At 39.8% G+C, this 27,617-nt stretch overlaps 1 protein-coding gene across 1 annotated transcript in view; it reads right to left on the reverse strand.

The window, feature by feature from the left end:
* The window catches only part of ITPR2 (inositol 1,4,5-trisphosphate receptor type 2), a 327,302-nt gene that overhangs the window by 152,300 nt on the left and 147,385 nt on the right, over positions 1 to 27,617 (reverse strand). The window contains exons 23-27 of the mRNA XM_063446689.1: positions 22,953 to 23,082; positions 22,574 to 22,631; positions 22,202 to 22,367; positions 11,143 to 11,319; positions 308 to 397 (exon numbers count right to left, since the gene is read on the reverse strand). Of these exons, the coding sequence (XP_063302759.1) occupies positions 308 to 397; positions 11,143 to 11,319; positions 22,202 to 22,367; positions 22,574 to 22,631; positions 22,953 to 23,082 (621 nt within the window). The remainder of the gene's footprint in view (positions 1 to 307; positions 398 to 11,142; positions 11,320 to 22,201; positions 22,368 to 22,573; positions 22,632 to 22,952; positions 23,083 to 27,617) is intronic.

The raw sequence follows: 27,617 nt of genomic DNA on the forward strand, positions 1-27,617 counted from the left end.
TATAAACTTCCCTTTTTAAAATGTAAAATGAAAATCATCCATAGTATTGATAATCTGACGTCCATTATTGATTATGGAAAAAAGGAACTGTCACCTCAATATCCTAAACTGAACTGAACCGGGATTGCAGTAACCCCTAAAACTATTTTCTGAATCCCCCCCCCCCCCCCCCATTTGCATCATTCAGAGTGTGCTGCCTGTGCGTTTTCCTCCATGGTGTGCATTGGGGGGCAGATCAGTCCTTGATAGAGCAGCGGAGAGAACATATAAACCTGCGGGTAGATCACGGGGTACAGGGATTCATTACCTCCTTCACAATATTATAGTTATTTGCTTTATTGCTGTCAATTTGAGGCTTCTTAGTTCCATCCTGAATTGGACCCAAAATGTTCGGTTCCTAAAAGGGGGAAAAAACATAATTTAAGACATCCACATTAGACTAGAAATTTATCTCTGGACCTATTACCCAAAAGTGTACGATTTAAAGGGAATTTCTAGTCTGCTTGGATTTAAATAATTATAGCATCAAATCCATTTCCTGTGTTATGTTGCAGTAACCATTACGCTTCAAAGCTTTATAAATGATCATACAATGTGTTTAATGAAGCCCATATTGTGGAATACCCAGCAGTATGGGACAAAGTGTCTGCTGCTCAGTGCAGGATCAGTTTCAAGGTGCATAGCCCCGTATCACTTGCTCAGGGGTGGAGCAGAAGATAATCCTAGGGGTCCGTCCCTGAAGTATTATAAGCAGAATGACCCCCCGCCCATGTCAATGCCATGCCGACATTCATTACTGGACAGGGGGAATGCTCTGCACACTACAAACAGAGGTGGCACTGCACCCAGCATTCTGATATCAGAGGAGCAATCTAACGCTCTGTGCCGGGCAGTTACATTCACCCGAGTTCATTTTAGAGTCACCAGAACGTCAGACTAAACCAAAAGTACAGGTAGATTCCCATAAAACGTATGACAAGGAGAGATTATTCAAATCACTAGCCACAATAGATAAAACAGGAGAACAAACAATATGACAATAAGCCAAAACAAACATCTGAAAAGCAAGTCCAAAACCCAGAACACAAAGCTGGCAACAAAACTAGAACCTTTCCCCAGAGAGAGATTTCTAAAGAACACTAGAAGCAGTGATTGGCTCACCTGTGTGACACCCGTGTACCCAGATTAAGGTATTAAAGCGGCTCCATGCACCATAACCACTTCAGTGATATGAAGACGCACCTGCAGTCTTTATGTGCAGCGTTTTGCCATGAAACTATTATTATTATATTTATATAGTGCCAACAAATTCTGTAGCGCTTTACAACTATGCACAGAGTTTAACCCTCAGCTGCCAGAGATGTATTTCAGGCATACTGACTGATTTAAATGAGAACAATGGATCAGTAACTGTCTGACATGTGACTCCACCCCGCCAGTGTCATTGTGGCGTCAAGAGCTAGCCTGGAAGAGTTTGAGGCTAGCTAATGCGAATTCTGTGTATATTTGTTGTCCCCCCTGCACGTGGTGCTATCACTGGCCTTCTTTCAACCTTCCCTGACTTCCCTCCCTATCCATGGAGGAGTGACATCAGCAGGACGAGAATTGCGCAGAGGAAGAACTGTCAAAATGAGATGAGTTCTAGAGATTTTATTGTATTTTCCTGTGTGGCGGAACCCACCTCGCCACTGGACATTGGAGGGGTCTGGCTGCCTGCCTCTTACCCGCTGACTATGGCCCCTGGAAAACTGGTACATTTAAAGATTTATATTTGGGCTTGTTATACTGTATATTGCTGCTACTGGCCCTTTTAACAGCATCTATGGACACATTGGGACTTTTGGGACTACTGTCCATTTAAGACTGTGAAGCATACTCTAGTGTACTGCCTGCAATATTATATATGTATTTATGTGTTGAGTTTATCCTGGGTGATTTGTATGCAGCATTCCACTGATTGTTCGGTAGAATCACTCCATTCAGTATATTGAGTGAAACTACCGAACCACCAGAATGAGTGTGCCTCCAATTACCGTTTGCAACAATGTTGCAAACGGGTAATTGGCAATCAGTGCAGTGTGGTCTGTGTCCTCTGGGTGGCCGCCATTCGGGAGCCGAACACGTGGCGGCTATCTTAAACTACCGAACAGCGGTGTTTTGCCGCCGAGTGTCTGGAACTGAAAACGGACACTCGACTAGGCAAGCACCGCTGAGACCTCCAGACTTCCAGGATTTCGTGGGGAAACTACCGAACGGCCCGCCGTTCGGTAGAAAGAAACTCACGAACTAGGGGATTCATGCGAATTCCCCTTAGTCTCTATAACCCAGGCAATTCGTCTGTTTCATTCACTTTTCTGTGACCGACCGCAGGGCCAAAATACATGGAACTGTTTTCGGATACTTTACCCATGCGGTCGGTCAAAACTTTGCCTGCTCATAACTCCCGAACCCCTGGTCTGATCTGGGTGATTTTTGAGTATGTTGCTCACCCAGATCAGGGCTATCAGGGGATCTGTTTTAGGGGTGTATCATATGTATTTGGGGTACATCCAGGAATTGGGGAAAAGTGTGTACTGTATAATTGGGTTAAGTGTTATCTAAGGGGAGGAGATGTGTGGGCTGAACCATGTATGTGATTGGTTATTTTATGCCTCCCCCTGGGTGTGGCCTGTATGTGTACAATGGTAAGGCTGGATGAGCCAGTCCAGAGTTCCTGTTTAACCCTCAAAGTGATGTGTCGTCTCATTATTGGGGGAAGGATTTATTGCATGCTGTTCCAGTTGACTGCTAGGAGTGCAAGCCTATTTGTATGGTTCCTATTCAATGGTCTACAGCATTCATATGCTTGGGAGAATTTAAAGGTTTCTCGGATTCGGTGATTGTGGTGTCTGCCAGAGTCAGGGCCGGACTGGGAAAAAAATTAGGCCCGGGCATTTTTCAATCAGAGCGGCCCCCTAAGAAGGGGGCGGGGCCAGAGAGGGTGTGTTTTGTCATCACTAATGACAAGCACAGCCCCTCTCAAAGTGAGCATGTTAGTTCAATGCGCAGAGCCCCGCTGAGGAGCTCTGGCATTAGAAAAAGGCCCTGAATTTGTTCTGCGCAGCGCAAGCAAATTTAATAACATGCTTGCGCTGAGTTTGCTTTTAAATTGTCTCTGGTGTCTCCACAAGTGGGATACCAGAGGACAAAAGGGCCAGAAAAGTGTATGGTGCATGTGTATGGAGCCTGCTTGTGGGATTGCGTGTGTGTAGAGTGTGGTGTGGTATTGTGTAAATAGATCAATTTCATTTGTGTTTGTGGTGTAATATGTGTGGCTAGGGGCTGTAGAGAGTTTGTGTATAGGGAGCATAGTGTTATAGGGGATGTAGCGAGTGTGTGCATATGGGTTGAAGTGTGTGTGTATAGGTGACGTAGTGTGTGTAGGGGTTGTAGAGAGGGTGTGTTTAGAGAATGTTGTATGTGTTTGCTGACAAGGAATGTAGTGTGTGTGTAGGAGATCTACTGTGTAAAGGACCCAGAGTGTGTATAGGAGATTGTGTGTGTGTGTAGAGGATTAAGAGTGCATATAGGGTAAGGGATCTAGCGTGTATCTGGAGCGTAATGTGTGTAGTGGTGCAGTGTGAGGGGTGCTTTAGTGTGTGTGTGTGTATATATATATATATATATATATATATTTGGACATATTGTATGCGTGAGGGGCGCAGTGTGTGTGTATGTAAGAGGGGTGCTTTGTGTGAGGGTGTTTTTATGTGCCGTCACATTCTAGGTTTCTAATTTTCTTTGTCTGTTAACTCACTGAGGGTTATTTTATTTATTTATATATATATATATATATATATATATATATATGTGTGTGGGAGTGTGCTGTATATGTGTGAGCGAGGGTGCTGTGTGTGTCTGAGGGTGCTGTGTGTTTGGGTGCTGTGTGTGTGTGTGTGAGGGTGCTGTGTGTGTTTGAGTGCGCTGTGTGTGTTTGAGTGCACTGTGTATGTTTGGGTGCTGTGTGTGTCTGAGGGTGCTGTGTGTGTCTGAGGGTGCTGTGTGTGTGTCTGGGGGTGCTGTGTGTGTTTGGGGGTGCTGTGTGTGTTTGGGGGTGCTGTGTTTGTCTGAGGGTGCTGTGTGTGTCTGGGGGTGCTGTGTGTGTCTGGGGGTGCTGTGTGTGTCTGAGGGTGCTGTGTGTGTCTGAGGGTGCTGTGTGTGTCTGGGGGTGCTGTGTGTGTCTGGGGGTGCTGTGTGTGTGTCTGAGGGTGCTGTGTGTGTCTGAGGGTGCTGTGTGTGTGTCTGAGGGTGCTGTGTGTGTCTAGGGGTGCTGTGTGTGTCTGAGGGTGCTGTGTGTGTGTCTGAGGGTGCTGTGTGTGTGTCTGAGTGCGCTGTGTGTGTGTCTGAGTGCGCTGTGTATGTTTGGGTGCTGTGTGTGTGTCTGAGGGTGCTGTGTGTGTGTCTGGGGGTGCTGTGTGTGTGTCTGGGGGTGCTGTGTGTGTGTCTGGGGGTGCTGTGTGTGTGCCTGGGGGTGCTGTGTGTGTCTGAGGGTGCTGTGTGTGTCTGAGGGTGCTGTGTGTGTCTGGGGGTGCTGGTGTTGTGTGTGTGCCTGGGGGTGCTGTGTTTGTCTGAGGGTGCTGTGTGTGTGTCTGAGGGTGCTGTGTGTGTGTCTGGGGGTGCTGTGTGTGTGTGTGGGGGTGCTGTGTGTGTGTCTGGGGGTGCTGTGTGTGTCTGGGGGTGCTGTGTGTGTCTGGGGGTGCTGTGTGTGTCTGGGTGCTGTGTGTGTCTGGGTGCTGTGTGTGTCTGGGTGCTGTGTGTGTCTGAGGGTGCTGTGTGTGTCTGAGGGTGCTGTGTGTGTCTGTGTGCTGTGTGTGTGAATGTGAATGTATATTTTATTTACATTTAAATATATATTTTTTATTAATTAAAAAAAAAAAAAGTTATATCCCCCCCTCCTCCCTTCTTACCTTTTAGCCTGGAAGGAGGGGGGGAGCTGTTCTGCCTGTGAGGAGAGGGGGATCCGTTCTGCCTGGGGCTGGGGGGTGGGAGGGTGCCGTGCAGCTTCCTTCCCTGGTGGTCCAGTGGTGAGAGTGAACTTTAGCCTGAAGGCTATAGTTCACTCTCGCGAGATCTGAGCGTTGCCGCGGTAACCGCGGCAACGCTCAGACCTCGCGAGAGGACCCGGCGGAGCTGCTGGTTAGAGCTCCGCGGGTCCTCTCGTCTGCCTCCCTCCCTCACTCCCTCTCCTGCCAGCGGCCGCCTGTCAGTGTCTCTGGGCCGGTGAGGGAGATCTTTGATCTCCCCACCGGCCCATGGAAGCACACAGCAGGGCCGGCACTCGGGTAGCGCTGGCCCTGCAGAGACTGGCAGGGGAGATCCTGTGATCTCCCCACCGGCCCATGGAAGCACACAGCAGGGCCGGCACTCGGGTAGCGCTGGCCCTGCAGAGACTGGCAGGGGAGATCCTGTGATCTCCCCTGCCGGCCTCGGCCCCACGGCCATGGCGGCACACCGGGCATTTGCCCGGTATGCCCGATGGCCAGTCCGGGCCTGGCCAGAGTGCTTGGAGTCCTCAGGAAGCACTAGGAGCATCCATTAACGGAGGTACTCAGTCGGGGTGCCAGGCGATCCGTTACATCCTGTTTGTTTGTTTGGGGTTTTTTTTTGGGAGGGGAGGGGGGGGGGGGGGAAGTGACCAGGATAATATCATGGATTACTCTTTTCTTTAAAAAAACTATTTTTTGTTGGATTAACCATTAATAACCTATAATGTCAGAAAACAACACAGCGACAGGAATCGGGTCGCAGGTGCAGATTTGGAATGAATTGATTATTCTGTCCCACATAAAGTACAGAAAGTGTTGTTATAGAAGGTGGCAGAACATCGAAATGATATTTTCCCCTCTCAAAGAAAATGTTAAATTATAACCTCATTTATTATACGAACTCCACTGAATCTAGAACAGGTGTCGTTCCTTGTCCGCTGCTGGGAGGACGTGTTTGAAACGAGTATTTGGCAGGGAGTCAGAGGGGATGTGTGCCGCCACGATTTAGCACAGAGTCCCACAGGTCTTCCATCATTTCATGATGCCCCGTGAGTTATTTATCACCTTTCTTCCCAAATAGCCTCTCAGAGGTCCTAATTACCTCGTAGGAAGCACAGCACCCTTTAAAACACTCACAATTCCCTTCAACATGTAATTGCAGGCTTGGGGCCGCGAGACGGAACACTGAGATTCCTATACGATATCAAGTGACGAGAGCACGGATTGACGCAAAACTGCCATGTTAGACAGAGGGATATTTTATAAAAATAACTAACTTTCACGTATACTGTGCTCAATAATAAAAAAAAAAAATCCAACAAAGCCTATGCTACTAGCCTGGAGTAAAAGTATGCATCACAAAGACCCTACTCTCGATTACGGGTTCCTGTCCTGCAAAACCCAGGTTTGTTTCCCTGTGTCTGGCTTCTGGGGATGCCAGGGGGTTAACTGCCGCAAGCGCACCATTTAATGCAAAGGGTTTACAGGGCATTTATTCAACACACAGGACACTTCAGGGGGAGAGGTCTGAGCCTTCTAATCCAGTCCCTTCCTTATTGCGTCATGGACCCGTTCACCCACTTAGGCCTATCCTCTGTCCTGAAATTATACGTCATAATTCTGAGGGGTGTGCTAAAAGTAACTTGCCACTGCAAATCAATACAGATTAATTGCAATCGTGTACTAAACCATTTATACACTGCTGACCGTGAAGTGAGGAGACCATTATATTATATAACATAATTATCATTTGAAGGGTCCCTGCATCCACGAGGAGGAGGAGATAGGAACTTTTTCTTGATCTCTCGCCCAGTAAATCTGTTAGACTCTGAAGTACTAACTGCCGGTGTTTTTGTTGAGTGAGGGCTAGCAGGTGACAATCAGATTTCTACACTCTCTGCAGGTGATACAAGCTACTATTAACCCCTACAGTGACGGGAAGTCAAACAGATCCTCTGTACTCTTCGTATAAGAAAGAAAACATTGAGTACCAGCCACTGTCACAATGGGGTCGGGGGCTTTAAGGGTCTAGAGCTGGTTCATTATATTGTAGCACTCCGATCAGCTAGTAAAACCGCACTCCTACAATAAGAGCACTGAGTATATTCACAGGCAGGGGAGGCGTGAATACCTACTTATTATTATTATTATTATTATTGCAATTTATATAGCGCCAACAGATTCCGTAGCGCTTTACAATATTATGAGAGGGGATTAAACTATAAATAGGACAATTACAAATAAACTTACAGGAAACAATAGGTTGAAGAGGACCCTGCTCGATCAAGCTTACATTCTATAGGAGGTGGGTGTAAAACACATTAGGACAGGAATTTGCAGTCAAATAAGGTGGGCTGCCCTTTAGGAGAGGGCAAGAGACAGGTATGTGAGGTATTGGTTAGTCTTGGAGGCCATAAGCTTTCCTAAAGAGATGGGTTTTAAGGCACTTCTTAAAAGATGTAAGACTAGGGGAGAGTCTGATGGCGGTAGGCAGGCTATTCCATAGGAAGGGAGCCGCCCGCGAGAAGTCCTGCAAGCGCGAGTTGGCTGTACGAGTGCGGACAACGGACAGGAGGTGGTCACAGGCAGAGCGGAGAGACCGAGAAGGGACATACCTATGGATCTGTGAGGAGATATAAGAGGGGCTAGAGTTGTTCAGTGCTTTATAGGTGTGAGTTAGTACCTTGAATTGACTCCTATAGCATACAGGAAGCCAATGTAAGGACTGGCAGAGGGGTGAGGTGTGAGAGAAACGACTAGAGAGGAAAATCAGTCTAGCAGCAGCGTTCATTACGGACTGTAGGGGTGCAGTACGGCTTTTGGGAAGACCAATCAGGAGAGGGTTACAGTAATCCATACTTACCCCACTGACCGCTAATGGCCGATATAGTCATCAATATAAACTCTCTAAGAGCTACACACTAGCTGACTGCTGGGGATCCACAGTGCTGCTATAGCGTATTCTCTAATAAAGTGTGAATTTCTGAGAATTAACGGAGATAAGTTTCCAGCTGGGCTTTTTTTGACTGACATTTTGAAATTCCCTTTAGTTTACAATTAAATCCTTACAACACATACTCAGACACTCTGCATCATTAGAATTAAAACACCAACTATTTATTTCTATAGTTTTCTTTTGCTGCTTAGATAAAGCAGTTTATTTAAATCCCTTAAAAAGAGCAGTGAGAGCATGCATACGTCACTAGAGCACTTTGAAAGAGCACACAAGGGCCATTTCAATCTTCATCTGTTCCTGAGATCCTTTAGTTTAATCAGATCATATCTCTGACTATTTGTTGTATAGCAGCTTCCTTTAACAATCCTGTCTAAACCTTGTGTACTCCAAAAGCTTTTATATTACAATGCCCATGCTATCTATCCCGTGGGCTGACAAGGCGAAATGGGGAACGGATTTTGCAAAACACTTATAAGATATCTGCAAAGGTCGTCACTAGGAGGGTCGCTATGGAATCGAGGTTAAAGTTAGGGTGAATCGTGTTTTTGTACAATGTCTCTTTCCAAAACGCAGTTATTTGAATCACGTAAAACACAATACGTGGGCAATTCAGTCACACAGACAAGAGTTTGCTGGGTTTACAGATAATAAAAACGTGGGATTTTAAAGCACAGACATTACATGGAAGTACTCAACGATAATTCGCATGCACTGAGGTTCAAGTGATTATAATGGAAGCAAAGAGAACGCACTCACGGCAGAGTGCATTGTGGGATTGCATAATGCATCGAAGGCCGTCACAGCCTACGTATCTAAACTTTTTGGTTTATTTTGATTTTTTTAATTCTTTATTTTGGCAGGTGATATATGACAATACAGCAGTCTCATTGCATCACAATATATAAGCATGTGCAGTATTTGCAAACAATGATGTCTAGTGTGTTCACCTATTTTTTGTTTAAGTGATAACTATCGGTAAATGAGTGGTGCCCAGGAGCTTGGTGGTGGATAGTCGAAGTGTCCGTCTTTTTCTTTGTGTAGGCTAGGAAACATGAGTCTATGTGTCCGTGGCATTAGTGTGTCTCCCGGGTGTTGTGTGGCCTCTAACCCATGAGGCTATAGGGGGGGAGGGGGATATTGTGAGCTTTAAACCCCCTATATATATAATCTTTTGGAGCGTTGAGAGCTATCTATCTATTGGGGGGGTGTTTGTGTCGCTATAGCAGCACTTGGTGGACCGCCGTGTGGCGGTTGTATGGTGATCAGTTGTATCTAGGCATAGGTATGCACGTGTAGGTAACAAGGTCAAACCTAGGTAATGTATAAAAGCATAAGATAAAACTAAAACAGAAACAGTTGGTTCTTTTCCAGACTTTAGGTACTTAAGTCAGTGAGTCCCCGATCGTTCCCTGGCACAAAGGGAGTGATTGCCGTTACGTCCCATTGGTGATTGGGGCTCGTCGATGGGGTTGCTTCCGTTATGCCCAGGGACTGAAGGAAGACCGGTCCCTATGTGGGGCTTGTTGCTCGCAGGGCCTTTCCCTCTCGAAAAACTGTGAGGGGTCTCGGGTAAGTCCAGCGGTAGGCTAGTCCCGCAGTTTCTAGAGCTGCAGTTATGGGCTTCATCGATTTTCTCCACAATAGAGTGGGCCTGCTGAGGTCTTGGAAAAGGGTAATGTTGTGTGTTTCAAAGTGGAGCGGGGTTTTCCCTCTAAGTGCCGTGAGGAGCCTTTGCTTATCTGCAACGGTTTGACAGCACAGGATTATATCTCTAGGTGCCGTGCTGGGCGCTTGTGAGGATTTTGTGATGCGGTATGCACCGTCGAAGGCGAATTGTTTGGCGGATTTCGCAGGTAAGATGGTTGCTGCCAAACGCCTTATGAAGTGGGGAATTTCTTCCGAGGGGAGCGAGTCTGCTACCCCTCGGATTTTTAGGTTACGTTGCCTTCCTCTGTCATCCAAGTAGTCCACTCGCGTGGATAGTGAGGTATGTAATGCTCTTAGTTGCTGGACAGATTCATTAAGGGTAGTCATCTCTTGATTGAGATCCTGTATGTCCTCCTCAGTAGCCTGTTCCCTGTCAGCCACTGCCTGCACCTCTGTCTTGACCACATTCAGCTCTGCTGAAAACATGTTTTGGAAGTGTATAAGTAAATTGTGAATGTCCTGCTTTGTGGATGGGGCTGTTCCGTTTGCTGTGGATGGGGCCTCAGGTATTACTATTGGGTGGCGTTGGGGTAGTCTCTGGCTGTGTAGCTGTCATACCTCTTGTGCGTGCAGGGGCTGCCAGCATCTGGCCGATGTCTTGCCCGTATTTTGGGGTAGGTGGAGTGGGCTTTTTGCGCACCATGTCTGGTTCTTTTGTTGTCTGGGGTTGTTGTCTGTTTGCCGTTTGCAAGTTACCTCCAGTGTATTCCCGCGCTGTAGGCCCTGTTTCCCCGCCGTCGGTTTTTGCCACTCGTGGGGAAAATGAATGGCATCTGCCTGCTCGGGACCGCTTCCCCTGTGAGATGGTAAGGTTTTTTCGCCGGTCAGGCTCTCGGTTACGGGGATTTTGTCGCTTTATTTGGTGGCGTGCTCGGAGCTCAGGGAAATGGCGTCTGGCTCCGTGTGCTGCTTGGCTCCGCCCCCGATTTATTTTGTTTTAATAACAAACAAGGTTATTCCCGACGTGGGAATTATTGTAAATTCACAGTGAATTTTACATTTCAGCTGGCTTGAAATGTTATTTGGGCCCGGATGAGCTGCACCTTTACATGCAGTTTGCCTGGTACTGGGGTATAGATCAAATGTTCATCTCCGTATAGAACGGAGCCTTGTTCTGCATCAAGGGGTTCAAGCATCTGACGGCTCTGCATACAAAATTTATGAGGGCCAATTAACACAGAAAGAATGCATAGCATAGCCATTAAAGGGATACTATAGCCCACACCAAAACAACTTTAGCCTAATGAAGCAATTTTGGTGTTAATAGCATTTTAATAATTTGTTAACTTTAAGAGACTATTTAGATAGGGAACGGGTGATATATGCTCACTGCTAATTGTACTAGTCACACATTGTGGGGAGCAGGGCAGGTTTCAAAGTCTCTGCCATTTTCAGACCTTTGTTTAATCAGCTAATGAATAAAATTAAATCGTAAAATAAAAATGTTCAACATACCTCATTAATTTGCTCCTTCCCATCTTTGGCCTGGCCGTCTCCCATCTCTTCACTCTCGTAACTGTTGCTCTTTTCAACCCAAAGTTCAGATTTCTCCACCGTCAGCCGTAATTGGTCCAGATCTGCTTTGATTTGCTTGTAGTTATCTACATCCTGAGTTGACACCAATAACTGGACCTGAGCAAACAGCACGAAAACAAAGTGTTAAATCTGTGTCTGCAGCGACAGGCCTGCAATGTCCCCAAAAAACTAATTTTAACTGTCTGCAATACAATGCCAGAATCTACACACTATATTACAAAGCAACGGTATAAGTTACCTGCTCTCCTGCACCCCCCGTCTAAGACTAGAAATGAAGGGGTTTCAGGGAAATTGCAAGCTCGTCTATCTATAATGGAACAATTTCAAGGAAGAGAATAATTATAAATCTCTAAACATACAGGATATAGTGAGACGCATCAAACCACGACTGCGGTTACCCGATTCATTTATTATTTATTTATTTATTACTGGTATTTATAAAGCGCCAACAGATTCCGCAGCGCTGTACAATTAGTGGAGAACATACAATGTACACACTGAAATCTAGCCATTTAAGCTCTTTTATACAAAGTGCATGGGTAAATAGCCCGTGAGCTTACAATCTAAAGGATATCGTGGGGATTGAGACAAAGAGGTAGCAGGGGAAATTTGGAAGTGATGGCTAAATAAGGAAACAGAGAGTTGCAGATATTGGTAGAATATAGAGGGAATGAAGTGAAGTGAGTGAGAATTTTAAACAGCTGGAGGAGAATGCAATAAATTTAGGGGGAACCTGGGTGGGCGGGTTGAGCCGAGTAGAATTGTAGAGCCTTGCAGTAGGGATGGTGTGGAAAATGGGCCTAGAGAGGGAGTAGAGATAAACAGTTATATCAAGGTATTTACTGCTAGGAGTGGCAAGCATGGGGGGAGGAGTGGGAGGGGACAAGAAACTGTTGTGGTTTACAAATTAGAATTTTGCCAATCAAATCCTAACAGCCAGATTATTAATGAATGCATGTAGCGGCAAGTACAAGATACTACAGTAGTACACTATAGATAACAATGAAAACATTATTATAAAGAAGTCATCTAGTGGCAAAGGTGAAAGAAATCCGGTGGAGCATCTTCTGAGTTCCAAATTTGTACCCCATTTCATCCTGTCCACAATTCCAATGAACATTCTCATGATTCTCCCTCTGCCCACAATCACGTTGTTTTATAATCAGAGACTCTACTCATTGATACAGTATTTATTTCTCTCCTTCTATGTTATTGACAAGAACTAGTGAAAGATGTTTGACTACAGAAATCAATTGTAACGAACGCACACGCTTCCAGGTTTGGATGATACAGGAAGACGGCATTGCGGGCGTAACTGGAGGTACGTAACGGACTCAAAACAAGGAGGGGAGTACTTTGGACCTTTATATCAACAACATCATTCAGATTTCCCTGAGGAAGTACGTGCATTAGCGGACGAAACGCGTAGGGCTAATACTGGTATTTATTGTGATTTTATAACTTTTTTTTAGCACTTTCGGCTACTTTGGTTTGTTTTGTGGAGCAAGTAACAGAATATTCTCCATCATTAACCAAAAAATAATAAGTGGATAAAACAGGTGCTTACAAAAATGTAATAATATACAAAAAACAGTGAATATAAATTAGGTGTATATCCCACACACTGAATATAAATTAGGTGTATATCCCTTACCCTGAATATAAATTAGGTGTATATCCCTCACACTGAATATAAATTAGGTGTATATCCCTCACACTGAATATAAATTAGGTGTATATCCCTTACACTGAATATAAATTAGGTGTATATCCCTTACACTGAATATAAATTAGGTGTATATCCCTTACACTGAATATAAATTAGGTGTATATCCCTCACACTGAATATAAATTAGGTGTATATCCCTCACACTGAATATAAATTAGGTGTATATCCCTTACACTGAATATAAATTAGGTGTATATCCCTCACACTGAATATAAATTAGGTGTATATCCCTTACACTGAATATAAATTAGGTGTATATCCCTCACACTGAATATAAATTAGGTGTATATCCCTTACCCTGAATATAAATTAGGTGTATATCCCTTACCCTGAATATAAATTAGGTGTATATCCCTCACACTGAATATAAATTAGGTGTATATCCCACACACTGAATATAAATTAGGTGTATATCCCTCACACTGAATATAAATTAGGTGTATATCCCTCACACTGAATATAAATTAGGTGTATATCCCACACACTGAATATAAATTAGGTGTATATCCCTCACACTGAATATAAATTAGGTGTATATCCCTCACACTGAATATAAATTAGGTGTATATCCCACACACTGAATATAAATTAGGTGTATATCCCTCACACTGAATATAAATTAGGTGTATATCCCTCACACTGAATATAAATTAGGTGTATATCCCTTACCCTGAATATAAATTAGGTGTATATCCCTCACACTGAATATAAATTAGGTGTATATCCCTTACCCTGAATATAAATTAGGTGTATATCCCTTACCCTGAATATAAATTAGGTGTATATCCCTCACACTGAATATAAATTAGGTGTATATCCCTTACAGTGAATATAAATTAGGTGTATATCCCTCACACTGAATATAAATTAGGTGTATATCCCTCACCCTGAATATAAATTAGGTGTATATCCCTCACACTGAATATAAATTAGGTGTATATCCCTTACCCTGAATATAAATTAGGTGTATATCCCTCACACTGAATATAAATTAGGTGTATATCCCTTACCCTGAATATAAATTAGGTGTATATCCCTTACCCTGAATATAAATTAGGTGTATATCCCACACACTGAATATAAATTAGGTGTATATCCCTCACACTGAATATAAATTAGGTGTATATCCCTCACACTGAATATAAATTAGGTGTATATCCCTTACAGTGAATATAAATTAGGTGTATATCCCTCACACTGAATATAAATTAGGTGTATATCCCTCACCCTGAATATAAATTAGGTGTATATCCCTCACACTGAATATAAATTAGGTGTATATCCCTTACCCTGAATATAAATTAGGTGTATATCCCTCACACTGAATATAAATTAGGTGTATATCCCTTACACTGAATATAAATTAGGTGTATATCCCTTACCCTGAATATAAATTAGGTGTATATCCCACACACTGAATATAAATTAGGTGTATATCCCTCACACTGAATATAAATTAGGTGTATATCCCTCACACTGAATATAAATTAGGTGTATATCCCTTACCCTGAATATAAATTAGGTGTATATCCCTCACACTGAATATAAATTAGGTGTATATCCCTTACCCTGAATATAAATTAGGTGTATATCCCTTACCCTGAATATAAATTAGGTGTATATCCCTCACACTGAATATAAATTAGGTGTATATCCCACACACTGAATATAAATTAGGTGTATATCCCTCACACTGAATATAAATTAGGTGTATATCCCTCACACTGAATATAAATTAGGTGTATATCCCACACACTGAATATAAATTAGGTGTATATCCCTCACATTGAATATAAATTAGGTGTATATCCCTCACACTGAATATAAATTAGGTGTATATCCCACACACTGAATATAAATTAGGTGTATATCCCTCACACTGAATATAAATTAGGTGTATATCCCTCACACTGAATATAAATTAGGTGTATATCCCTTACCCTGAATATAAATTAGGTGTATATCCCTCACACTGAATATAAATTAGGTGTATATCCCTTACCCTGAATATAAATTAGGTGTATATCCCTTACCCTGAATATAAATTAGGTGTATATCCCTCACACTGAATATAAATTAGGTGTATATCCCTTACAGTGAATATAAATTAGGTGTATATCCCTCACACTGAATATAAATTAGGTGTATATCCCTCACCCTGAATATAAATTAGGTGTATATCCCTCACACTGAATATAAATTAGGTGTATATCCCTTACCCTGAATATAAATTAGGTGTATATCCCTCACACTGAATATAAATTAGGTGTATATCCCTTACCCTGAATATAAATTAGGTGTATATCCCTTACCCTGAATATAAATTAGGTGTATATCCCTCACACTGAATATAAATTAGGTGTATATCCCTTACACTGAATATAAATTAGGTGTATATCCCTTACACTGAATATAAATTAGGTGTATATCCCTCACACTGAATATAAATTAGGTGTATATCCCTCACCCTGAATATAAATTAGGTGTATATCCCTCACACTGAATATAAATTAGGTGTATATCCCTTACACTGAATATAAATTAGGTGTATATCCCTTACCCTGAATATAAATTAGGTGTATATCCCACACACTGAATATAAATTAGGTGTATATCCCTCACACTGAATATAAATTAGGTGTATATCCCTTACACTGAATATAAATTAGGTGTATATCCCTCACACTGAATATAAATTAGGTGTATATCCCTCACACTGAATATAAATTAGGTGTATATCCCTTACACTGAATATAAATTAGGTGTATATCCCTCACACTGAATATAAATTAGGTGTATATCCCTCACACTGAATATAAATTAGGTGTATATCCCTTACACTGAATATAAATTAGGTGTATATCCCTTACACTGAATATAAATTAGGTGTATATCCCTTACCCTGAATATAAATTAGGTGTATATCCCTCACCCTGAATATAAGTTAGGTGTATATCCCTTACACTGAATATAAATTAGGTGGATATCCCTTACAGTGAATATAAATTAGGTGTATATCCCTCACACTGAATATAAATTAGGTGTATATCCCTTACACTGAATATAAATTAGGTGTATATCCCTTACCCTGAATATAAATTAGGTGTATATCCCTTACCCTGAATATAAATTAGGTGTATATCCCTTACAGTGAATATAAATTAGGTGTATATCCCTTACACTGAATATAAATTAGGTGTATATCCCTTACAGTGAATATAAATTAGGTGTATATCCCTCACACTGAATATAAATTAGGTGTATATCCCTTACACTGAATATAAATTAGGTGTATATCCCTTACCCTGAATATAAATTAGGTGTATATCCCTTACAGTGAATATAAATTAGGTGTATATCCCTCACACTGAATATAAATTAGGTGTATATCCCTTACCCTGAATATAAATTAGGTGTATATCCCTTACAGTGAATATAAATTAGGTGTATATCCCTTACACTGAATATAAATTAGGTGTATATCCCTCACACTGAATATAAATTAGGTGTATATCCCTTACACTGAATATAAATTAGGTGTATATCCCTCACACTGAATATAAATTAGGTGTATATCCCTCACACTGAATATAAATTAGGTGTATATCCCTCACACTGAATATAAATTAGGTGTATATCCCTTACACTGAATATAAATTAGGTGTATATCCCTCACACTGAATATAAATTAGGTGTATATCCCTTACCCTGAATATAAATTAGGTGTATATCCCTCACACTGAATATAAATTAGGTGTATATCCCTTACCCTGAATATAAATTAGGTGTATATCCCTCACACTGAATATAAATTAGGTGTATATCCCTCACCCTGAATATAAATTAGGTGTATATCCCTCACACTGAATATAAATTAGGTGTATATCCCTTACCCTGAATATAAATTAGGTGTATATCCCTCACACTGAATATAAATTAGGTGTATATCCCTTACCCTGAATATAAATTAGGTGTATATCCCTTACCCTGAATATAAATTAGGTGTATATCCCTCACACTGAATATAAATTAGGTGTATATCCCACACACTGAATATAAATTAGGTGTATATCCCTCACACTGAATATAAATTAGGTGTATATCCCTCACACTGAATATAAATTAGGTGTATATCCCACACACTGAATATAAATTAGGTGTATATCCCTCACACTGAATATAAATTAGGTGTATATCCCTCACACTGAATATAAATTAGGTGTATATCCCACACACTGAATATAAATTAGGTGTATATCCCTCACACTGAATATAAATTAGGTGTATATCCCTCACACTGAATATAAATTAGGTGTATATCCCTTACCCTGAATATAAATTAGGTGTATATCCCTCACACTGAATATAAATTAGGTGTATATCCCTTACCCTGAATATAAATTAGGTGTATATCCCTTACCCTGAATATAAATTAGGTGTATATCCCTCACACTGAATATAAATTAGGTGTATATCCCTTACAGTGAATATAAATTAGGTGTATATCCCTCACACTGAATATAAATTAGGTGTATATCCCTCACCCTGAATATAAATTAGGTGTATATCCCTCACACTGAATATAAATTAGGTGTATATCCCTTACCCTGAATATAAATTAGGTGTATATCCCTCACACTGAATATAAATTAGGTGTATATCCCTTACCCTGAATATAAATTAGGTGTATATCCCTTACCCTGAATATAAATTAGGTGTATATCCCTCACACTGAATATAAATTAGGTGTATATCCCACACACTGAATATAAATTAGGTGTATATCCCTCACACTGAATATAAATTAGGTGTATATCCCTCACACTGAATATAAATTAGGTGTATATCCCACACACTGAATATAAATTAGGTGTATATCCCTTACACTGAATATAAATTAGGTGTATATCCCTCACCCTGAATATAAATTAGGTGTATATCCCTCACACTGAATATAAATTAGGTGTATATCCCTTACCCTGAATATAAATTAGGTGTATATCCCTTACCCTGAATATAAATTAGGTGTATATCCCTCACACTGAATATAAATTAGGTGTATATCCCACACACTGAATATAAATTAGGTGTATATCCCTCACACTGAATATAAATTAGGTGTATATCCCTCACACTGAATATAAATTAGGTGTATATCCCACACACTGAATATAAATTAGGTGTATATCCCTCACACTGAATATAAATTAGGTGTATATCCCTTACACTGAATATAAATTAGGTGTATATCCCTTACACTGAATATAAATTAGGTGTATATCCCACACACTGAATATAAATTAGGTGTATATCCCTTACACTGAATATAAATTAGGTGTATATCCCACACACTGAATATAAATTAGGTGTATATCCCTCACACTGAATATAAATTAGGTGTATATCCCTCACACTGAATATAAATTAGGTGTATATCCCTCACACTGAATATAAATTAGGTGTATATCCCTTACCCTGAATATAAATTAGGTGTATATCCCTCACACTGAATATAAATTAGGTGTATATCCCTCACACTGAATATAAATTAGGTGTATATCCCTCACACTGAATATAAATTAGGTGTATATCCCTTACCCTGAATATAAATTAGGTGTATATCCCTCACACTGAATATAAATTAGGTGTATATCCCTCACACTGAATATAAATTAGGTGTATATCCCTTACACTGAATATAAATTAGGTGTATATCCCTTACCCTGAATATAAATTAGGTGTATATCCCTTACCCTGAATATAAATTAGGTGTATATCCCTCACACTGAATATAAATTAGGTGTATATCCCTCACACTGAATATAAATTAGGTGTATATCCCTTACACTGAATATAAATTAGGTGTATATCCCTCACACTGAATATAAATTAGGTGTATATCCCTTACACTGAATATAAATTAGGTGTATATCCCTCACACTGAATATAAATTAGGTGTATATCCCTCACACTGAATATAAATTAGGTGTATATCCCTCACACTGAATATAAATTAGGTGTATATCCCTTACCCTGAATATAAATTAGGTGTATATCCCTTACCCTGAATATAAATTAGGTGTATATCCCTCACACTGAATATAAATTAGGTGTATATCCCTCACACTGAATATAAATTAGGTGTATATCCCTCACACTGAATATAAATTAGGTGTATATCCCTCACACTGAATATAAATTAGGTGTATATCCCTTACACTGAATATAAATTAGGTGTATATCCCTTACCCTGAATATAAATTAGGTGTATATCCCTTACCCTGAATATAAATTAGGTGTATATCCCTCACACTGAATATAAATTAGGTGTATATCCCTCACACTGAATATAAATTAGGTGTATATCCCTTACACTGAATATAAATTAGGTGTATATCCCTCACACTGAATATAAATTAGGTGTATATCCCTTACACTGAATATAAATTAGGTGTATATCCCTCACACTGAATATAAATTAGGTGTATATCCCTCACACTGAATATAAATTAGGTGTATATCCCTTACACTGAATATAAATTAGGTGTATATCCCTCACACTGAATATAAATTAGGTGTATATCCCTTACAGTGAATATAAATTAGGTGTATATCCCTCACACTGAATATAAATTAGGTGTATATCCCTCACACTGAATATAAATTAGGTGTATATCCTTTACCCTGAATATAAATTAGGTGTATATCCCTTACCCTGAATATAAATTAGGTGTATATCCCTCACACTGAATATAAATTAGGTGTATATCCCTCACACTGAATATAAATTAGGTGTATATCCCTTACAGTGAATATAAATTAGGTGTATATCCCTCACACTGAATATAAATTAGGTGTATATCCCTTACACTGAATATAAATTAGGTGTATATCCCTTACACTGAATATAAATTAGGTGTATATCCCTCACACTGAATATAAATTAGGTGTATATCCCTTACACTGAATATAAATTAGGTGTATATCCCTCACACTGAATATAAATTAGGTGTATATCCCTCACACTGAATATAAATTAGGTGTATATCCCTTACCCTGAATATAAATTAGGTGTATATCCCTTACCCTGAATATAAATTAGGTGTATATCCCTCACACTGAATATAAATTAGGTGTATATCCCTCACACTGAATATAAATTAGGTGTATATCCCTCACACTGAATATAAATTAGGTGTATATCCCTCACACTGAATATAAATTAGGTGTATATCCCTCACACTGAATATAAATTAGGTGTATATCCCTCACACTGAATATAAATTAGGTGTATATCCCTCACCCTGAATATAAATTAGGTGTATATCCCTCACACTGAATATAAATTAGGTGTATATCCCTTACACTGAATATAAATTAGGTGTATATCCCTTACCCTGAATATAAATTAGGTGTATATCCCTTACAGTGCAAAATATTTTATGCAAACCATTAAATTGCAAGAAAACCCAAAATAACCTTCTATCAATTTAAAGTGCAGGTCAACAGTAAATAGCAATCAATATGTTTATTGTGACAAGACAGTCAACAAATGATATAATATCCCCATATAGAAAATAAACCCAAAATGTTGGTGCGCAAAACAAACCTATACAAACTTGATGATACTTATATAAAGCAACCTTTTCTAACTCGTGTTAAAACTAAAATATAAAACTATCTACTGCAGAGCATCTACAATCTGATCCAATCGTATCAAACTCCCTGCATTGAGTGGTTTATGTGCCTTGAGTTAGGTGGATCCACCAGGCATTAACCGGGCCACAGACAGAGACGGCTGGTATTTGGGACATTTTATTTTTATTTCTCAAGTAGAGCTATAAGCATTTAAAACAAATCAAATGTTAAAATCCTTTGAAGGCTCTCTGTAACTCTTTCACAGTCTTATTTCACCTCACACGCATAACGCGTTCCTCTCCGCTGACAGAGCTTTGTCAAATGCTGACTAATAATCATTAAAGGAACACTATAGTCACCTAAATGACTTTAGCTAAATGAAGCAGTTTTAGTGTATAGATCATTCACCTGCAATTTCACTGCTCAATTCACTGTCATTTAGGAGTTAAATCACTTTGTTTCTGTTTATGCAGCCCCAGCCACACCTCCCCTGGCTATGATTGACAGAGCCTGCATGGAAAAAAACTGGTTTCACTTTCAAACAGATGTAATTTACCTTAAAAAATTGTATCTCAATCTCTAAATTGAACTTTAATCACATACAGGAGGCTCTTGCAGGGTCTAGCAAGCTATTAACATAGCAGGGGATAAGAAAATATTAATTAAACAGAACTTGCAATAAAGAAAGCCTAAATAGGGCTCTCTTTACAGGAAGTGTTTATGGAAGGCTGTGCAAGTCACATGCAGGGAGGTGTGACTAGGGTTCATAAACAAAGGGATTTAACTCCTAAATGGCAGAGGATTGAGCAGTGAGGCTGCAGGGGCATGTTCTATACACCAAAACTGCTTCATTAAGCTAAAGTTGTTCAGGTGACTTTATTTAATAAAAGCCGTTTATTTTATACTACAGTTTTGCACTCTGTGTTTGTTGCTTTCCTTCCCTTACATGTAACTGGATAATTGGGATATGAAAGAAAGAATCTTCCTAAATTATCTAGTGTTGTGTTCTGCCTACTGTCAACGTATACTTGTGAGTGTAATAGTCCACAACATTTTTAAATGGTGTTTTAACTTTATTACACTATTTTGTGCATTTTTATTGTAGATATAGTGTTTGATATATTTTACATAAAACCATCACCCTTGGACCAAACCACAGCTATCCTTCCATAAAATAATCACCCCTGGGCCAAACCATTCCTATCCTTCCATATAACATCACTCCTGGACCAAACCATTCCCATACTTCCATGAAACATCACTCCTGGAACAAAACATTCCTATCCTTCCATATAACAATCACCCCTAAGCCAAACCATTCCCATCCTTCCATATAACATCACTCCTGGACCAAACCATTCCTATCCATCCATAAAACAATCTCCACAGGGCCAAACCATTCCCATCCTTCCATAAAAACAACACCCCTGGACCAAATCATTCCTATCCTTGAATAAAATAATCACTCCTAGACCAAACCATTCCTATCTTGGACTTCCAGATATCCCTGAAGTGCATAAAGAATTCTAGGAAATGTGATCCAAAAGAAGCTGGTGGTAAAAGCCACAAATCTCCATTGTATAAGAGGTTCAGCAGTCATGGGGTACTAACCTGTTTAAAAGCCTGAAGGACCTCGGCCCTCTGACTGAAGTGCTTGAAGAGCAGCTGGAGTGCACCGGAGAGCAGTGGGGGATAATCATGCATAATCAGATGGATGAGAACCCGTAAGAAGGTCCGACCACCCTCGTCATCCAGCTCTACTGGGCTCTTCTCCTTACTAAGAGAGAAAATGTGATCAAAAGCACTTAGAGGGAACCTGGAATCTAATAGAATTAATACATAGTCCTACAGTGGAGATAAACATGATAATGGAGCGTAATCAAGGAGAAATGCCTCCATATAATTATCCCCCCTTGGACATCCTACAACTATCCGTGTCAGTCACAGATCCAGTAATATATTATTACATCTTACAGTACGTACCTTCCAGCAAACATGGACTCTGCTCGCGCAGTAATATCATCAATATCGGGAACAGTGACTGTAAAACACAATATGTCTTTATATCAGTGCTAAAAATTCTTTAATTCCATACGAAATGAGTTTATTGATACAATCATAATCAGAAGTCTAAACTGACAAAACATCAGCTGCAGATACATTTTAATAAAGACATTTATTAGTTTTACAAAATCCATAGAACTTGGACAGATGGAAAAATTCAGGCTAAATTTTAGATCATATTCTAAACTGAGCAAACGAGTAATGGAAGCCGAAAGGATATGGACATGAGGAGCCTGAAGGGTGACAGAGCATTAGGTGGTGGGATATAAGTTAAACAAATCCTTACATAAATACCTACCCGGTAAAGTTGGGGTGTCTGGGGGGGAAACTGTTGATGCATCGACACTGGCTCCATTCTCTCCGAATTCCTTCTTGTAAATGGACAACATGTACGAGATTCTGTAATCCAGCCTGACACTCAGAATAAACTGTAACACACAGAACACACTCATTACACCTATTGCCATACTGTGTAAATAACCTGTAAAGTGCTGAGTACACCTGTTAGTGCTATATAAATAAAATATACATACACTGTATACCTCCTGCACTTACTGTACCTCCCTCTACTGTAATGTAACATGTAAAGTGCTGAGTACACCGGTTAGCGCTATATAAATATAATATACATACACTGTATACCTACTGCACTTACTGTACCTCCCTCTACTGTAATGTAACCTGTAAAGTGCTGAGTACACCTGTTAGCGCTATATAAATATAATAAACATACACTGTATACCTACTGCACTTACTGTACCTCCCTCTACTGTAATGTAACCTGTAAAGTGCTGAGTACACCTGTTAGCGCTATATAAATAAAATATACATACACTGTATACCTACTGCACTTACTGTACCTCCCTCTACTGTAATGTAACATGTAAAGTGCTGAGTACACCTGTTAGTGCTATATAAATATAATATACATACACTGTATACCTACTGCACTGACTGTACCTCCCTCTACTGTAATGTAACCTGTAAAGTGCTGAGTACACCGGTTAGCGCTATATAAATATAATATACATACACTGTATACCTACTGTACCTCCCTCTACTGTAATGTAACCTGTAAAGTGCTGAGTACACCGGTTAGCGCTATATAAATAAAATATACATACACTGTATACCTACTGCAATTACTGTGCCTCCCTCTACTGTAATGTAACCTGTAAAGTGCTGAGTACACCTGTTAGCGCTATATAAATAAAATATACATACACTGTATACCTACTGCACTTACTGTACCTCTCTCTACTGTAATGTAACCTGTAAAGTGCTGAGTACACCTGTTAGCACTATATAAATAAAATATACATACACTGTATACCTCCTGCACTTACTGTACTTCCCTCTACTGTAATATAACCTGTAAAGTGCTGAGCACACCTGTTAGCGCTATATAAATAAAATATACATACACTGTATACCTACGTTACTTACTGCACCTCCCTCTACTGTAATGTAACCTGTAAAGTGCTGAGTACACCTGTTAGCGCTATATAAATAAAATATACATACACTGTATACCTACTGTACTTACTGCACCTCCCTCTACTGTAATGTAACCTGTAAAGTGCTGAGTACACCTGTTAGCGCTATATAAATAAAATATACATACACTGTATACCTACTGCACTAACTGTACCTCCCTCTACTGTAATGTAACCTGTAAAGTGCTGAGTACACCTGTTAGCGCTATATAAATAAAATATACATACACTGTATACCTCCTGCACTTACTGTACTTCCCTCTACTGTAATGTAACCTGTAAAGAGCTGAGTACACCTGTTAGTGCTATATAAATAAAATATACATACACTGTATACCTACTGCACTTACTGTACCTCCCTCTACTGTAATGTAACCTGTAACGTGCTAAGTACACCTGTTGGCGTTATATAAATAAAATATACATACACTGTATACCTACTGCACCTCCCTCTACTGTAATGTAACCTGTAAAGTGCTGAGTAAACCTGTTAGCGCTTTATAAATATAATATACATACACTGTATACCTACTGTACTTACTGTACCTCCCTCTACTGTAATGTAACCTGTAACGTGCTGAGTACACCTGTTAGCGCTATATAAATAAAATATACATACACTGTATACCTACTGCACTTACTGTACCTCCCTCTACTGTAATGTAACCTGTAAAGTGCTGAGTACACCTGTTAGCGCTATATAAATATAATATACATACACTGTATACCTACTGCACTTACTGTACCTCCCTCTACTGTAATGTAACCTGTAACGTGCTGAGTACACCTGTTAGCGCTATATGAATAAAATATACATACACTGTATACCTACTGCACTTACTGTACCTCCCTCTACTGCAATGTAACCTGTAAAGTGCTGAGTACACCTGTTAGTGCTATATAAATAAAATATACATACACTGTATACCTACTGGACTTACTGTACCTCCCTCTACTGTAATGTAACCTGTAAAGTGCTGAGTACACCTGTTAGCACTATATAAATAAAATATACATACACTGTATACTTACTGCACTTACTGTACCTCCCTCTACTGTAATGTAACCTGTAAAGTGCTGAGTACACCTGTTAGCGCTATATAAATAAAATATACATACACTGTATACCTACTGCACTTACTGTACCTCCCTCTACTGTAATGTAACCTGTAAAGTGCTGAGTACACCTGTTAGCGCTATATAAATATAATATACATACACTGTATACCTACTGCACTTACTGTACCTCCCTCTACTGTAATGTAACCTGTAACGTGCTGAGTACACCTGTTAGCGCTATATAAATAAAATATACATACACTGTATACCTACTGCACTTACTGTACCTCCCTCTACTGTAATGTAACCTGTAACGTGCTGAGTACACCTGTTAGCGCTATATAAATATAATATACATACACTGTATACCTACTGCACTTACTGTACCTCCCTCTACTGTAATGTAACCTGTAACGTGCTGAGTACACCTGTTAGCGCTATATAAATAAAATATACATACACTGTATACCTACTGCACTTACTGTACCTCCCTCTACTGTAATGTAACCTGTAACGTGCTGAGTACACCTGTTAGCGCTATATAAATAAAATATACACACTGTATACCTACTGCACTCACTGTACCTCCCTCTACTGTAATGTAACCTGCAAAGTGCTGAGTACACCTGTTAGCGCTATATAAATAAAATATACATACACTGTATACCTACTGCACTCACTGTACCTCCCTCTACTGTAATGTAACCTGTAAAGTGCTGAGTACACCTGTTAGCGCTATATAAATAAAATATACATACACTGTATACCTACTGCACTCACTGTACCGCCCTCTACTGTAATGTAACCTGTAAAGTGCTGAGTACACCTGTTAGCGCTATATAAATATAATATACATACACTGTATACCTACTGCACTTACTGTACCTCCCTCTACTGTAATGTAACCTGTAACGTACTGAGTACACCTGTTAGCGCTATATAAATAAAATATACATACACTGTATACCTACTGTACTTACTGTACCTCCCTCTACTGTAATGTAACCTGTAACGTGCTGAGTACACCTGTTAGCGCTATATAAATAAAATATACACACTGTATACCTACTGCACTCACTGTACCTCCCTCTACTGTAATGTAACCTGTAAAGTGCTGAGTACACCTGTTAGCGCTATATAAATAAAATATACATACACTGTATACCTCCTGCACTTACTGTACTTCCCTCTACTGTAATGTAACCTGTAAAGAGCTGAGTACACCTGTTAGTGCTATATAAATAAAATATACATACACTGTATACCTACTGCACTTACTGTACCTCCCTCTACTGTAATGTAACCTGTAACGTGCTAAGTACACCTGTTGGCGTTATATAAATAAAATATACATACACTGTATACCTACTGCACCTCCCTCTACTGTAATGTAACCTGTAAAGTGCTGAGTACACCTGTTAGCGCTTTATAAATATAATATACATACACTGTATACCTACTGTACTTACTGTACCTCCCTCTACTGTAATGTAACCTGTAACGTGCTGAGTACACCGGTTAGCGCTATATAAATAAAATATACATACACTGTATACCTACTGCACTTACTGTACCTCCCTCTACTGTAATGTAACCTGTAACGTGCTGAGTACACCTGTTCGCGCTATATGAATAAAATATACATACACTGTATACCTACTGCACTTACTGTACCTCCCTCTACTGTAATGTAACCTGTAAAGTGCTGAGTACACCTGTTAGTGCTATATAAATAAAATATACATACACTGTATACCTACTGGACTTACTGTACCTCCCTCTACTGTAATGTAACCTGTAAAGTGCTGAGTACACCTGTTAGCACTATATAAATAAAATATACATACACTGTATACTTACTGCACTTACTGTACCTCCCTCTACTGTAATGTAACCTGTAAAGTGCTGAGTACACCTGTTAGCGCTATATAAATAAAATATACATACACTGTATACCTACTGCACTTACTGTACCTCCCTCTACTGTAATGTAACCTGTAAAGTGCTGAGTACACCTGTTAGCGCTATATAAATATAATATACATACACTGTATACCTAGTGCACTTACTGTACCTCCCTCTACTGTAATGTAACCTGTAACGTGCTGAGTACACCTGTTAGCGCTATATAAATAAAATATACATACACTGTATACCTACTGCACTTACTGTACCTCCCTCTACTGTAATGTAACCTGTAACGTGCTGAGTACACCTGTTAGCGCTATATAAATATAATATACATACACTGTATACCTACTGCACTTACTGTACCTCCCTCTACTGTAATGTAACCTGTAACGTGCTGAGTACACCTGTTAGCGCTATATAAATAAAATATACATACACTGTATACCTACTGCACTTACTGTACCTCCCTCTACTGTAATGTAACCTGTAACGTGCTG

Source organism: Pelobates fuscus, chromosome 3, assembly GCF_036172605.1.
Source record: "Pelobates fuscus isolate aPelFus1 chromosome 3, aPelFus1.pri, whole genome shotgun sequence".
Classification (NCBI taxonomy): domain Eukaryota; kingdom Metazoa; phylum Chordata; class Amphibia; order Anura; family Pelobatidae; genus Pelobates; species Pelobates fuscus.